This window comes from Lagenorhynchus albirostris, chromosome 5 (genome assembly GCF_949774975.1).
Source record: "Lagenorhynchus albirostris chromosome 5, mLagAlb1.1, whole genome shotgun sequence".
NCBI lineage: Eukaryota > Metazoa > Chordata > Mammalia > Artiodactyla > Delphinidae > Lagenorhynchus > Lagenorhynchus albirostris.
This window is the reverse complement of record NC_083099.1, coordinates 28025038-28041065: the sequence shown is the minus strand read 5'-3', so window position 1 is coordinate 28041065 and position 16028 is coordinate 28025038. Positions and strand designations below refer to the sequence as shown.

The following is a 16028-nucleotide window of genomic DNA, read 5'->3' as shown; positions in this document are numbered from 1 at the left end:
GCTTATAAATTTTGGAGATTAATCCTTTGTCCTCAGTTGTGTTTTTACCTCAGTTGCACCACAGTGAAATGTAATTGTGTACTGGCTTTGGAGTTAAGGAGAGTGTCTTATTCCTGTCTCAGCCCGTTGCCCAGTGGAGTGGGCGGAGTGCATGCACATTATAGGTGCTCTGCCAATGTTTGTTGAACTGCTAGGGCTGTCACTGGCTCAGCGTCCCTGTCACCATCCATTCACTTTTACCTTAATCCTTGCCTCTTGCTGGTCTGGCTGTGAGAATGTAACAGCCAACGAGAACAGTCTTTTCCTCCAGTACCAGCGTGCTGATTGTCCTCATAATGAGACTGTCCTGCCAGCTGGCACGGGCTCCCTCTATCCTCCACATTAGGCCAGCCTGGACTAAGCTTCTTCACACATTTTGCTTCCCTTTCTGTTCCTCCAGTAGGGTTCAAAAAAGTCAAGAGGTCCTCATTGCATGTGGCTAGTGGACGGGGATCCAGAAGGTCATGAGCTTGGAAGCAAGTGGAATTTGGAAGGGGAGGTAGGGGGGAGTTATAACACCTTTGAAGTTTCTACCAAAGAGACTACCTCTTTGAAGAAACCTTGTGGGTTAGTAGCAAGAGCTTCTCTTAAAAATGAAATTTTCAAGAAAATATTAATAAATTACATTTTCCCTCTGATTTATGTGATAGCATGAACCATGGCTGCCTTTGCCTAGCAGTGATGGTTTATGCCCAGAAAGAAGCCACTGAAACATTTGGGCTCTCTTTTAGCTAAGGCAGACTTTCCTTAGGTGTGGTTACTTTTGTTGGCAATGACGTTATGAGATAAGAAATCAGGGCATTCAGAGTGGAACCTGTGAGAATCCATGTACTTCAGATGGGAAATTGCCTAAGTTCTTGAGAGAGCTTGAGTCTGAGGACTTCAGAGCTTTCCTGATCGCTGGCCCTTTGTTCTTTTCCAGACACTGTGCATCCTAGCCAACATAGCAGATGGGACAACGGCAAAAGAACTTATTATGACCAATGATGACATCCTGCAGAAAATCAAGTATTACATGGTAGGCCTTTGTCCCCTTCATGGCTCCACACTAGCTGCACGTGAGAAGGCAAGCACTGTAGCACTGTTAGCTCAAAACGAATTGTGCAGAGATTAAACAAAGAATAGACTCCTCTGTAACCGATTCCAGAAACTCTCTTCCACCCTGAAGGGAAAAACGACACCAGGCTCTTGAAGCTTGTGCCATTCCCCACCCTATTGTCTGATTGCCTTCCTCTTACACAGTGAGAGCTTGGGCTCTTGGCCTTCTCTCAGTGCCCCCAAAGCTTCCCTCTCAAAGCTTCAGTCCTATACGGATGAACCCTCTAGCCTCTGGTATCTCTGGCTCTTGTTCTTTGATCATCTGCTTTCAGTCACAATTTGCTACCTATTTGCAAACACCTCAGCCACCTACTGCCATGGCCATACCCGGGATCTTGTCATCACCAGAATCTGCCCATTGCCAAAATCTGGAAATCAAACATCCATCCTCTTTTCATTCTGTCGGCGTCTCCTAGCAAAGCCCTAATCGTGGATGAACCTGTCTTCTCTTTGCCTCCTTGTCAGAGTTAACAACTGCAGAGAAAGGCACAGAACCGGGCTGACTGGTTTCATGTTAAATTCACACTTACAAAACCCACATGGGCACTCAGCACTGCCTGGTACCCTCCTGTGATTCTCCAGCAAGCTGGTGCCTCCATTGTCCAGAAGAATAGGTTCTTACTTTCTCCTCATTCTTTAAACCTCACCTCTTATCTCCCTCATCACTCTTAGTAGTGACCTCACCTTTTGTTTTACTAAGAGAATAGAAGCCAAAATCCTTCAGCAGTTCCCTATTACACCTTGAATAAAATCCATCCCCCAACTTTTTTTTTTTTTTTTTTTTTTGTGGTACTCGGGCCTCTCACTGTTGTGGCCTCTCCCGTTGCGGAGCACAGGCTCCGGACGCGCAGGCTCAGCAGCCATGGCTCACGGGCCCAGCCGCTCCGTGGCATGTGGGATCTTCCCGGACCAGGACGCGAACCCGTGTCCCCTGCATCGGCAGGTGGACTCTCAACCACTACGCCACCAGGGAAGCTCCCATCCCCCCTTTTGATGGCCTGTGGAGTCCTATATGACCTGACTCATCTGTATCCCCCAACTTCTCTCATTCCTCTTTTCCCTTTGTTCACTACACTGACCTCTTTCCACTCCTGGAAGAGGCCGTGCATGTTCTTTTCTGCCTCAGGACCTTCACACATGCTGCCTCCTCTGCCTGGAATACTATTCTCCCCATGGGATGCCTTCTCGCCTCTCAGATCTTAGCTCTGCTAACACTTCCTTGTGGGCTCTCATCTGCGTGGGTTATTCTTTGTTACGGCATAATTGAGTGAAGTACTCCCTTCAGAGCACTTAGCTCAATTATCGCAACATATAGTTGTTTGTTTGTGTGCCTACCGACTGTAAGCTCCCTGAGGGTAAGGACTGTATCAGTTCTGTGCACAATTGTATATCCATGACCCTGTACAGTGCCTGGCCTTTAGTATATGCTTAGTAAGTATTTGTTGAATGAAAACCATACTGCTTCAACTGGGAACTCCCTTATCTTTCCAATACCAGATCCACATAGTATCTCTGTAATCTTCTGAAAGCTTCTCTGGACTTCCCATACCCATTGAGGTACACCTGTCTCTCTGCTGCTGTTCAGAGCCAGACTTAAGAGCGTCTTCTGCGTGTGCTGTCTCCTTCCTCACCACTAAATTCACTCTTTAGCCCACTTCATCTGGCCTCCAACCCCATTGCTCAACTGAAACTGTTCTGGTTAAGGTCACCATCCTATTATGCCAAGTCCAAAGGATGGTTTTCTCTCCTCAACTTTCCTCACTTATAGTTCCTCCTCCTGGAAACATTCTTTTCTCTTGGCCTCCATTCCATTATGCCTCCCTGCTTAGCCCTGGACCTTTATCTTTGCTCTCACACATGTACTATTGAGATTGATGGTTCATACCCTTTGTTGCATGGTGGAGGAATCTTTCAAAGACTGTTGCCTTGCCCCTTTCCTCCTGAGATTCTGATTTAATAGTTCTGGGGTGTAGCCTGGGCATCAGTGTTTTTTTTTTGTTTACAGTTCCCCAGGTGGTTCTTAGGTATAGCCAGAGCTGAGAACCGCTGGTTTAGGGAATCTCATCCACTCCCATGGCTTTTGCTCTCATCCCTATTCTTTGTTTGGTTTCTGGGCTCCAGCTCAGTAGTCAATTTTGATAAATAGATTAGGCATTATCTTAGTTACACTGTCATGGTATCAAGCAGTACAAAACACAACCACAATAATGGTTACTGGCCTTCAAAAGCCATGACAGCAAGCTTCCCTGATGGTGTCTACAGCTTTACAAATGCTGGTTCTTTTCTTAGTGGGCGGGAGGGGGTAGGGGAGCAAGGTCCGAGGGTCACACGGAGGGTATTCTCCAGCCTAGACCTCTCTTCTGAACTCTGGACTTGTATATCTTCCTGCTTACTCAGCATCTCTCTGTGGCTGTCTGAAGCTTCTTGAGGTTGGTGTTTAAAAATCGATTCTTAAGTATCTCCCCTAAACCTAAATTTCTCCCCTCCTGACCTTTTCCATCTGAGTAGAGTGGCTCTGCCATCTACCCATTACTCACACCAAGGAGTCAGTCTTTATTTCTCCAGCTCCTTCGTCTAGTAATCCAGTTTATCAGTAGGTTCTGTTAGCCCGGCCCCTAGCCGCTCTGGATGCTGTTGACTTCTTTCTGTCGCCGCTGCTCTCACCCTAGTTCAAGCCATAGCCTCTCATACCTGACTGACCATAACAGCCTCCCAGACACCTCAGCACTGTCACTCCAGTCCCTTCAGCCTGGGTGACCTTCTAAAAATGTAAATCAGGTGTTGTCCCTCCACTGCTTAAATCCTTCAGGGCTTCCTGTCAACTCAGAATGAAATCAGTCCTTACTCTGGCCCGCAAGGGCCTACAGTTTAGCCATGCCTACATCTCTGAACTAATGTTACTCTACTTTTCCTTCTCAATATGCATAAGCTCTACAGTTTCTTCTTGCCTCAAACCTTTTCGCAGACTTTTCCCTCTTCTTGGTACCTCTTGCTCTTTGTACACCTGTTCAAGGAGCACCTTTGTTCTTCCTATTTTTTATTCTTCCTCTGTATAAATATTGCCTCCTTCAAAGAGATCTTTTCTGTCCATTTCACTTAAAATTAGGTTCCCACCCCTCCACCCTCCAGTTTTCCCTATCACAGCAATTTGTTTCCTCAAAAAATGTTTATTGAAGGATGGATGAACTTATATGTAGTAAATACTTACTGTTGTGTTATAAATAAGTTCATTTATTCAACAAATACTCATTGCTGGCCTGATGCTGGGAGCAGATGACACATTTTATTCTGTTTTGTCTTAGTGGAGCCCCAACTGGACAGCTCTCTAAAAGTCTTGGCAGGTAGGAGGGAAAAAGAATCACCAACCATAGAATTCTAATGAAGGAAGGCATGTGCTTTTCTTTGTCTCTGCTTAGTTCAGATATAGTTCTACATGGCAAGACGAGTCTGTCTCAGCCTTCAAGAGACTGTTGAGCATGTATCGTGTCATGGTATTTCACAGATATGCATAAGTTATTTAAGTGTAGTGGGGACTTTCTTTTTTTAATTGACCAATTAAAAAATCATCTGTAACACAGAGATCGGACTTGTGGTTGCCAAGGTGGGGGAGGAGGGGGATGGACTGGGAGTTTGGGGTTGGTAGATGCAAACTATTACATTTAGAATGGATAAACAACAAGGTCCTACTGTATAGCACAGGGAACGATATCCAGTCTCCTGGGACAAACCATAGTGGAAAAGAATATAAAAAAAAGAATATATATACATGTATAACTGAGTCACTTTGCTGTACAGCAGAGATTGGCACCGCATTGTAAATCAGCTATACCTCCGTTAAAAAAAATCATCTGGAAAGATTGTTTTACCACTGGGTCCTCTTTCATTTAGGAGAAAGCACTGTATATGGACAAATAATAACTTAAGCAAAAATGGTTGTACTTTCAGTACATAAAGAGAAATAAACCAGAAGTGTGTTTCAGGAAAATAGGAGGCTCCTTAAGAATAGTAGAGACTTAGTCAAGTTTTTGTGATGTGCCTATAGAAATAAGAGTACTTTGAGTCAGATACTCAGTAGCCAAAGAGATGAATACTAAGTGCACATCCATTCCGTTTATTGGCCCTGAATGTTTCCTACTGTAGAGAAAGCATAGTCGAAAGCACAGGCTTGTCATATGCCAGTGTTCCTGTGTGTATGGGTTGAGTGATAAATTGCAGACTGCACCTGTGGCCCTAGAGGTGTTTTGTTTGGCCAGCCAGAGGGTTTCTGAAATTTGAGTGTGAATGTCTTTTGGCAAGGCTTCACTCCCCAGTGTGCCGGATTTCCTACCATTCTCTTGTCTTTAGCCCAGCCTGTTCACCCATTAGTACTAATTTTGTGGCCCCTCAAGACATTTGGGTTTGAGGTCCCTGCTTCAAACTTTTAGGCTATTGGAATTGCCTGTGGTACGTTACCAAAAATTACCTCAAATGAGATTACCTCTATTTTTGTTTCCTTTTCTGCATCAAATAGGGTCATTCACATGTCAAATTGCAGCTTGCTGCTATGTTTTGTATATCAAACCTCATATGGAATGAAGAGGAAGGTAAGAGATTGGTGAGATCTGTTCTGAAGAAAATTATGGGAAGGAAGGTCTTGCACAGGAAAGGCATCAGGTGCCCCTGAAATCCTGGGTAGAGGCACCACTCACTGGTCCCCAAGCCCCCAACCGTGTCACCTTGGTATGAATGAGAATCCATGGGTCTAGTTAACACTGAGCCCCACCGTGGAGTCAGCACTGTTCCAGATTACTGAACGTGAGGGTGGAGGAGACCGTAGGGAAGTGAGTGACAGTCCTTGTCCTTGAGAGGGCTGAGGAGGAGGATGGTGAGATGCGCTTGAAGAAGATGAGAGGTGAGGGTGGGCCTGAGGGTCGGCCTTTCACTGTGAGCAGGGGCCGCACATAGAAGGACGACAGGCAGATAAGCTTAATGGAGAAGAGGGTGCGTTGGTGAGAAGGGAGAGACACACTGTGCCTGGTGGGGCAGCCAGTCTGCGAGGAGGCCCCTATAGCTCTCCACCTTGACTGTGCATTAGAATCACCCAGGGATTTTTGCACCAGCCAGTTAAATCAGAATCTCTGGGGTGGTCTCCAGACATAAGTGGTTTTTTAATTCCCCAGGTGATTCCAATGTACAGCTAAGGTAGTGAACACATGCGGGAGAGCAGTGTGTTTCAGTGCTGGGTTGGCTGCATGAGAATCACCCGAGGAACTTTGTAAAATGCAGATGTCTGGGCTCTACCCCTAGAGATTCTGGTTCACTGGGTCTCAAGGAGGTGAATGCATGAGTGAGTCACTGTGGGCTCTTCAGGGGTGGAGGAAAGAATCCAGGAGAATTATCCTCCTTAGCACTCTGTCCAGAACAAAGTGGAAGGAGGAAGAACTGCATTCAGCGTGCAGGCCGAGAGACCAAGTAACAGCCGGGTACCAGGGAAACAAGCTGCCCTCAAGGAGGTCCTAGTCTAGTTGGAAGATAGAACACAGCAGTGCGGAGTTGGAACTGCCACGTGCTAAGAGGCAGCCGGAAGTGCTGGGAGGTCCGAGGAGGGTGGAAGAGAATGGAAGGGGAAAACAGGACTGGTTTGGGGTAGGAAGAGCCTGGCTAAATATGTCCAGAAAGAAGTGATGAAGATGGGGCCTGGTGGCAGGGCCTCGTGCCAGGCTGAAGAAGCTGACCTTGACCCTGTGGTCCATGGAGAAATTAATCCAGCAGCAGAACCCAGATGGACTGCGGGAAGGAGGGTCAAGAGGCAGGGAGACCAGTTAGAGCACTGTTGGAGAATCCAAGCATGAGGGGATCTGGCTGCACTGGGGAGAGTGGAGGGCGAGGGGGCGGAAGGGGAGAGGGCAAAGGACACTGGTAAGGCTCCAGATTGTTGGCTGTACATTAAGGAGAGAGCAATTGCCTGGGCCATGTTCCCAGTAACCTGCTAGCTTTCATCTCTCAGGCTCACAAGAACGCCAGGATAAATTACGAGACATGGGCATCGTAGATATTCTGCACAAACTGAGTCAGTCACCAGATTCAAATCTTTGTGACAAGTGAGTATCAAAGTAAAAGGGCCTTGCTTTGGGGTATGTTGCATTCTTTTATGACAGGGTTTGAATTGCTTAGTAAGTCACATAGCCAAACTCAAAATCTTTTAGATTCTTGGATTCCCTTTTTAATCTGTGAGTCAACTGTGTGACATTTGAGTAAGAGATAAACTAATAATTAGCAGATTATTAAAGATTCTCATCTTACTCTGAATTGACATGAGCCCAGGCCACCTTAGTGGGACTCTGGAGAGGATCCAGAGGTTATTCCCTTTCAGTCCCTCGATCATTAGAATAGAAATGCTTGTGGCCTTTTGGAGAGCAGAAATGAAGGCCAATTATAAAAACATTCATTAGCTCAAAACCTCACTGAGCGCCTGCCTTGTGCCAGCCTGGCCTGGCTGCTGGGGACGCAGCAGTGACCACTAAGGAGTCCCTGTCCTCAGAGAGCTCACCTTTTCTGGGGGAGGCGAGAGTCATAGTCAGAGACCCCTCTAAGCTCAGGGTAGCCGAGACTGTTTTTCCTGGCTGTGGACCCTTCTTATAACACAGCCTTCGTTTTCCAGCTCACTTTCATTCTCCACACCCGCGAGCAGGGCTCAGAGTGCTCCATGGTCTGGCTCTGCCTTCCTTGTGCTGCCCCCTCCCCCGTGCCCACCCTGTGCTCCAGCCACACCTGCCCTCTTACAGTATCACACCTTCAGGCATTTACACCTTCTGTTCCAACTGATTTGCCATCCCAGTCCCCTCGCCTCTGAATCCCCATTCATTCAACAAATATATATATATATTTTAATACCAACCTTACCAGGCACCGTTTCAGGCGTCGGCGATATAAGGGTGAATAAAATTGATGACAACCTTGCCCTCATGTAACTTACATTCTAGTACAGAAGACAGATAATAAGTAAATGAATATGTAATATGATAGCAGATAATGAGAGGTACTACGAAGGTATAAGCAAGGGTGAGGGAATGGAAAGTAAGAAAGCTTCTTGTGGTATAGATTAGTCCCAGCCTTTCCGAGGATGTGACATTTGATCAAAGACCTGGGTGAAATGAGAGAGTCTTCCAGGCAGATGCTTAGAATAGTATTCCAGACAGGGGACAGTGGGTTCAAGGCCCTGAGGCAGGAATGCTTGAATGTTCAAGAAACAGCAGGAAGACCAGTGGGGCTGGGGAAAAATGAGCGAGGGGGAGAGTGGTAAGAATTGGACACAGGGAGGCAGTGGGAGCAACTGAAGAGCCTTGTAGACTGTGGCAAGGACTTTGGATTTTATCCGGATTTTAATAGGAAGTCAGTCATTAGAGAGTTTTGAGCAGAAGAGACAGTATCTGATTCAAACTTTTAAAAGATGGCTCTGATGGCTATGTAGAGAGTGGTCTGTAGTAGGGCAGGAATGGAAGCAGGGAGACCAGCTAAAGGCCGTTACAGTCGTGTTAGATAAGGGATGAGGGTGGTAGTGCTGGGAGTATTGAGAAGTGATTGGTTTCAGGATTTAATCTAAAGGTAGAGCCAACAGGTTTGCTCATGGATTTGATGTAGGATGTTAAAGAAAGAGAGGAAAGGGAATTGCCTAGAGTTTTAGCATGAGCAGCTGAATGGAGGATTTGCCAAGATGGTCATTTGCCAAGATGGTGAAGAATAGAAGAGAAGTGGGTGGGGGTAGGGAGAATCAAGGGTTCTTGTTTGGTGTGCCAACTTTTGGATGCTATTAGATATCCAAGGGACTCGGGAGAGTGGGGCTGAAGATATGAATTGGGATGGTATATAAAGCCCTGGAGCTGGCTGAAGTCACTTAGGGAGAATAAACGAGAGGAGAGAAGACAGGAGGGTTAAGGACCATACTCTGGGACACCCCACCGCCACCTTTAGGGGAAGATGAAGAAGGTCCAGCAAAGCAGCAGGAAGAACAACCGGTGAGGCAGGCAGAGACCCAGGCGCACAGGTGTCCTGAAAGCAAGGGCGGAGAACGCCTGCACAATGGCCATCCGTCCTTCAAAACTCAAATCAGGTTGTCACCTCCATGGAAAAATCTTGCTGGATCCTTCTGCACCCTGGCCCCCAGGCCTTGCTAAGGACCCCTCTGTGCTCCCGTAGGATACAACACATGGTGTTGTGGCTATCAGCTTGCTTATCTGCTCCACAGAAGGGAAGAGGCACTTGTTTAATTGTTCCTCAAGTGAATGGCTGGGCCAGATGGAGCACAAAGAGCTGGGCCCCTTCCTCCCTGAAGCTTGCCATCCAGTGTGTTAAGGACAAATCCCCGAAAAACTGCAGCCCCCACCCTGCTGCTCAGATGAGTGTTCCATCAAAGGCACGTCAGGGCCGGCCACATGCTGAAGGTGGGATTTGAGCTGTACCTTGAGGACGAGAACCTTCATGTCTACCTCCACAGCAGTAGTAACAGCTGCTGGCTTAAATGACAGGCTCTGTCAGCCCGTCTCTTCTGGCCGAGAGCCAGACTATTCCCTGGGTTTCTTTTCTTGTGTTTGTTCAGAAATTAAAATAGTTCTGCTTAAAATCATCTCTGGGATGACCTGGAAAGAGGCCTCACCAGCATGAAGTGGGATAGTTTTAAGCCCTGGCCTGCATTTCTTAGACCAATCTGGTACTGTTTCCCCAATTTCTATGGCACATACGTTGTCAGCAGTTCTTAAACCCCATTAAAAGGGTCAGGGTCTGAGCTACTCTACCTCAGTCCATTTAAGGAAAGGTGACCTTGCCTACAAAACCATCCATCTGAAAGACTCCTTAGATATTAATAGATAGCAGAAAGATAATGAGGGCACAGTCTCTGAGGTCCGATATAATCAGATATAGCCAAACCCTTAGAAAGATCCAGAAGGAGTCTGAATTGACGATTTTAAAGAGTAATACAGAATTTCGATCAAGACCCTCATGTGGGCTTTCCCATCATAGTAAAGTCTGTGACCTAAAGACAACATCTTTCAGGTTCTTTGTCTTTAAGGCTTTGTGATCCTTTGACTTTCAGACACTTACAGATGAGGAGCTATTGCTAACTAGGCCTCTCCACCCAGCCTCAGAGGGCCTCAGGTTTGTGAAGTTATGGTCAATAAGAGGTAGCCTGTGGCATTATTCATAAACTTATTTCCTAACACAACGACCTTGTAGAACCCAACTTGCTCATAACTTGGAGTGGTCTGTATGGAGCTCTCTGTTCTGATGAACTGGACTATTTGCAACTATCATCTTTACAGAGTCTTAAATAATTGCAAGAATATCCCTTAGCACACCTCTTTTAAAACTGTGGATTGTATCCATTACTGCAGCAAAGAAACTGCGCTTGAGTCCAGCTTATCGCTGCCCAATCTGCTTTGGTATACTTTCATCAGCTAATAGTAACAGAAAAATTAAACGTTTTCTTTCCATAACTTAGAAGGGGAGATCATTGCCAAAACCTGACTTCCTAACTTCCACAATTGCAGCCTTTACCAAATCATGATGGGAGAGTAAAGGAGGCCTTCTGAGTCCCAGCTCAAAGGAAGGCACTTTAATAAGGATCAGGATAGGTTTAAGGCATTGCCCACATTGCACCTTTTCCTCTCCAGCTAGCTAACTTTTTCCCTAATCACTGTAACAACCCACATCCCACATCAGTCAGTGTTATCAGGCATAATGAGAAGAATGGGATAAAATTGTAACCTCCCTTCCTCAGTTCTGAGGCATTTGAACCACCAGACAGCCTCATCCCAGGAGCTCTTTGCCCCTCCCACGCACCTTCTAATCAGCCCCTACCCACCTCTTCCTGGGTCAGTGTTCCTCTTAGCTTCCCAGAACCCTAAGTGTCCTCCCCAGTGTCCTGCAGCACTAGATAAAACCTGCATGGCAATAGGAGAAAGTCAAGAATCCCAGATCCATCACAACTATATGCCATTGACAAAGGAAAATTATAGAATGTCACTGGGTTGCAGCAGCTATAAGGACAAGAGCAGGACCACAGGAAGAGGATGTAGCCAGCATGGGTTTGACGTGTGTGCTGACCACAGATCTCTGCCCTCTACGGTAGGTGTCCCACTTACCTACCGTAAGTAGGTACCCGATTCCCTTGGGGGACCTACCTTTTTAGACTTTCCCGGCTACCATCTTTGAACCGTGGGCTTTTTACCTTAATTACACTTCTGAGATGACGGCTAACAGGAGCTTTGTGATTGCAGGGCAAAGATGGCACTGCAGCAGTACCTGGCGTGATGGGAACGCCCTGGGCGCCTGCGAGCATCCCACATCCTTGTTAAAGGAAGTACAGGAACTAGCCTCATTTGATTCCTTCTATTTGCACAAGTCACCTTGGACTGCAGGGAGCTGTTTTGCAAAAGCAATTTGGTAGGCTTAGATCTCAAATTCACCTTGAGAACATTTTTTTGAGGTAGTAATTTCCTCAGAGGACTGTTGTGTTTTGTTTTGTTTCTTTCTGAGCTACCTGGACTCTTTATTAGAACAATCAATTATTTTCCTTTGGACCTACAATTTTTTGCCTATGCTGCAGCCACTTTGTGAGTGAGAATGGCTGTGTGTGCGTGTGTGTGTGCGTGTGTGTGCGCGTGCGTGCACGTGGGTCAGGATGAATGGACGTGTGTGTGTGAGGGATACCTCAAAGTTTTCTTTTCTTATTTTGTGTGAAAATCTCTTTTCTACAGATTTTCCAGGGTTTAAGCATTGCTTGCTGTATAAAAATCTTTACTGAATTATATACAGTTTGAATGAAATGTTATTTTAAAAACAAAACGATTGTTAAGTGTTCCATAAAGGTTATGTTGGATTTTGGTCAGATGAATATTTGTAAGTAAAAAATATATGCATTTCTGAACCTCAACTTACATAGATTTTCTTTATAAAAAACAAAAAAAGAAAAAAAACGAAAAGGTTGGCTATAGTTGGCCTGAATAACAGGCACGATATATGGTGCTGTGCAAAATAGTAAGCTAGCATCTTATACTGCTGTCAATATCAGCAGGTACAGAGCCTCTTTTCAGCCTAATTCAGTAAGCTCTCAGGCTTCCAAGTCAGATGGACAGGGTGGAGTGGAGTGAGGCGACAAATACACCATAGGTTTTTTGAAACATCAAAGGGAAGTATAACTACTGATAGTGAAAGCCCAGCCATGACTGGTGGGCTATGCTTGGCAGGAACTGGGCACCGGGAGCCTCCCCGCTGCCCTAAATCCTGTCACTGGTATAGCAGTATATGGCAGGATTTAGAACCAGTCATGGAACCTTAAGCTCCAACTAAAGTAGGTCATCACTTCGTGGAAACAAAGTCCGATCACCTTGTGCTTCCTGAAACAGCATATATCACTGTGAAACTAAAGAACGTCCTACAGACGCATCTGTAGGAAGAAGCAAAGAACAGGATAGTTTAGAAAGCTGTTTTTCTCTTGGCTATACTCAGCAAATTCTATATACTTGTCACTCAGGACTGCTATTCAGTGTGCTTTTGTAAAATGAGATGGAAATTTTAGTAAGCGACGCGGCTAAGATTTTTTCCTGCATGAAGCCCAAAGCACTGACGTTTGAGAGAAGGGAAGGGGGTCTCCCCAGGAGGACCGCAGTTGACCGCCTTTTCCAGCCACTACTGCTTAGCCCTTCGGCAGCCCTCAGCTTGGCACACGCTCCAACTTCTGGGTCCGCTTCAAGGTGAACTCAAGGAGGTTGCTCTTGACTGTTTAAAGGTACAACCAGCCTCGCTTTTCCCTTTGCTCTGCGAAGTTCAAAGGCATCGCGGCCAGGAAGCGAGGTCTGCGGCCCAGAAGCTTGCCCTGAGTGCGTGCACCCGACGGGTTCCCCAGCCCACCAGCCGCTCCTGACGGGGCACCCCATCACCAACCTGCTCCTTCCCTGGAAGAGTTAAATATGTTTGATTGCAAATGAATGTTTTTAAAGTGTATTTAATGCCGTTTTTTTCTGTTCTCAACACGACCACCCAAGATTCAAACACAGAGATTTCCAAGTTGTTATTTTTTCAGAACATTACCGATTTAAAATCTGTCACAACAGGAACTTGGGTTTTTTGCAACCATCAGAGTGCTAATGTGCAGAAGCCAGTTTAAAGAAAATGGAGTGTATTGGGGGAAAAGCCTTACTTAGGCCCACTCATTGACATTTCTAGTACTGGGAACATATCCTTGGTTGCTATTTGTAACACTAAACACTATAGAGTTGGTATTTTAAGTACCAGGTAAATATAAATAAACCAATATGAATTGCTGAGACAATCCTGAACCCAGATAGCATTGGAAAGTGGAAAGCCCAATGAAATGACACTTTCACACTTAAACTCTGTGGATAAATCTTGCCTGTGGCTATAAACAGATGGTCAAAGAAAAAGTGCTTTACTATGATTAACTTTTCTGAGTTGAATGAAGGAAAATGTATTTATTAAAACAAAGCTGTTTGCTGCTTTATGCAGGTGCAGTGTTCAGTCAGCAAGGAAGTGGGAGGAATGGGACGTGGTCTTGTGTTTCCACCCAAGTTCTTAACTAAGCTTCTCGCTCTCTCTAATACTGCATTCTGTTTCTCCTTTTGTGCCCTGATTGTAACCCAAAATTTATGAACTAGAAAAGAATGTCCAATTTAATAAGTTGCATTTTTTTCCTTAAGCACTTTATGCAGAACAATACATGTTCTTCTGGTAGTGTTTGGATAATATGATTTTAACACATGCTAATAAAAGCCAAGAAAAAAGCATGGCAACTTCTAAAAAGGAGTCTGTTTTCCAAATACCTAGAACATTAGGAAACATTAGAAGATGATGTGTACTGGCTTTCGGAACCTGAGATTCTTGGTGAATGAGAGGCTGGGAAGTGACTTTGCATTTCAGAGGGGGGGCCAGCGCCCTAGGGTAACTGCAGCTTCCAGGGGCCTCTGCAGCGGTCTGCGGCCCCCTCTTCCTGGTCTTTACAGGCGGCCACTTCCAGCCACCAGGACTCCCCACTCCGTCCTATGCCACTCCTCCCCTGCCACCACCCACTGGACTCAGGCCCAGAGCTTGTCAAATGACCGTCTGCACAGACGCCCTGCATTTACTGGGCGCCGCCTTCTCTTCCCCGTCTCTGAAGTGTAGGGACGCACCTCCTGTCTCTTGGCCTCACTAGAACCGGAGAGAGAACCAAGGGCGCCTGCCCTAGAGCGTGGGGGGAAGATGGTGAGGCGATTCCCCCGCCACAGGGGAAACTTGGAAGCGAGGCCTGGGAAGGGGGGACTAACCCCAGATCCTGCTGGAGAGCCGACGGGGAGGTTCCGGACACCTTGCCACCTGGGATAGGGGCCGGTGCTTTCCCAGTCCTACTCCTTTGCACTGACCTTCCCTGGTTGCTGGGCAGGGAGGTATGTGTCAGTTCCCAGCACGAGGGAAGTTTTGTTCCATGACCTGGCCTCAGGGAAAGCGGAGGGGGCCCCCGCCAAGGCCACATTGGGACCCACCGAGCCACCTTCCTCCCTCTCTCCCTGCAGCCCTGGCTGAGTGGAGGGCCTGAGCTAGTCAAGCCGTGTCCTTCACTTCGTGGGGCTAGGCCTGCCCTCCACCCTGTCAGGCACTCACACCCAGGAGGAGCCTTAACGCCTAAAATGGCACCCACCCTGCAGGCCCAGGGTCTCTGCCAAGGAGTTCCGTCCTCAGACAGCAGATAGTTCAGCCTTCCTCCAGATGGCTGCCAGCTGGGTGTACCCCCAGCAGTTCATTCAGAGCCACACAGCACTTCTCTTCCTCCCCCTCTGCCCTAGCCCCATTCTTTCCGCCAGGAACCTTCTGGACTCTGAGAAAAGAAGCGCCCTACCGTGCAATAGAAGGAAGGAGCATGTCATCACACCTCCCACCCCAACCCTGTCACCTAGCGTCCCTCCTGCTTTCCCTGTCCCAGCCCTGCCACCCCCAGCCGCTTCCTGGGGAGGCTGAAAGGTCATCACAGACACCAGCACACACGGGCCAGTTCCCCCACCTGCTCTTCTCTGTCCCCTGCTTTCAGAGGCCTTGGTCACTCCATTTATTACCTCTCATCTCTCCAGTGATGGGAGTTTGGCCTCCCAGCTTCCGGGGAGACTAGATAGCTGTCAGCTGGGTGTACCCCAAGCAGCTCATTCAGAGCCACACAGCACCTGTGGTGTGGAAGAGCAGGCGTCGGGCCCTATTGCCAGCTCTGAGGTGAACACAGGCCAACCGAGTCCCCGTCTCGAGGCCACTCACAAAGGGAAGAGCACAGCCCCATGGTGGGCTATGTGCCTGGGGACCTGGAACAGTAGATTCAACTCTCCTGACGGATTCTGTCAGGGAGGGCTCCGCTGGGTGTTTCTCACAGAGGCCTGTGCTGATGCGCTGAGCACAGTGGGCAGGCATGTTTCCATCTAGAGGTGACACAAGGTCATGGGAAGTGCAGCCAGCCACCCGCTGTCACAGGCCACGCGGTGTCCCCGCCTTCTGCAGCCTGACTCATCCCGTCGCCGGTGACAGCGCGGAGGGCCTCATGCTACAGGCTGGGGAAAGGAGTGCATCCGTAAAGGACAGTCTTCTGGGAGCTAACTACCCATTTGAAGAGCTGCTTCAAGTCATAAGCACGAAGCCCCCTGGAGAAAACCAGCAGATGAGAAGGAAATCTCTGCCATTTGCCTCGTGGTGTAGAAGAACACATCCTTTTCCTCAGTCAGAGAGGAGAGTATGCCTGGGCTCAGTGAATTTACAGATAAACCAAAGAGCAAACCGGTGAGAGAGTAGCTGGCATGTTACTATTCACAGGGGTAAAGCTAGTTACTGAAAACCTCCTGTGTCCCATGGAGGGACAGCTAAACCAGGCAGTAGTGAAAGGG

General features: G+C 47.3%; 1 protein-coding gene across 4 annotated transcripts in view; it reads left to right on the top strand.

The window, feature by feature from the left end:
* Nucleotides 1–13168, top strand: part of ARMC8 (armadillo repeat containing 8) — a 105699-nt gene extending 92531 nt beyond the window's left edge. For 3 of the 4 annotated variants that reach the window (XM_060149767.1, XM_060149765.1, XM_060149764.1), the window contains 4 exons: nt 962–1057; nt 5648–5720; nt 7124–7217; nt 11391–13168. In XM_060149767.1, the coding sequence (XP_060005750.1) occupies nt 962–1057; nt 5648–5720; nt 7124–7217; nt 11391–11424 (297 nt within the window). In that variant the 3' untranslated portion in view covers nt 11425–13168. The remainder of the gene's footprint in view (nt 1–961; nt 1058–5647; nt 5721–7123; nt 7218–11390) is intronic. The other variant, XM_060149766.1, reaches the window with a different exon arrangement.
* Nucleotides 13169–16028: the final 2860 nt, after the last annotated feature.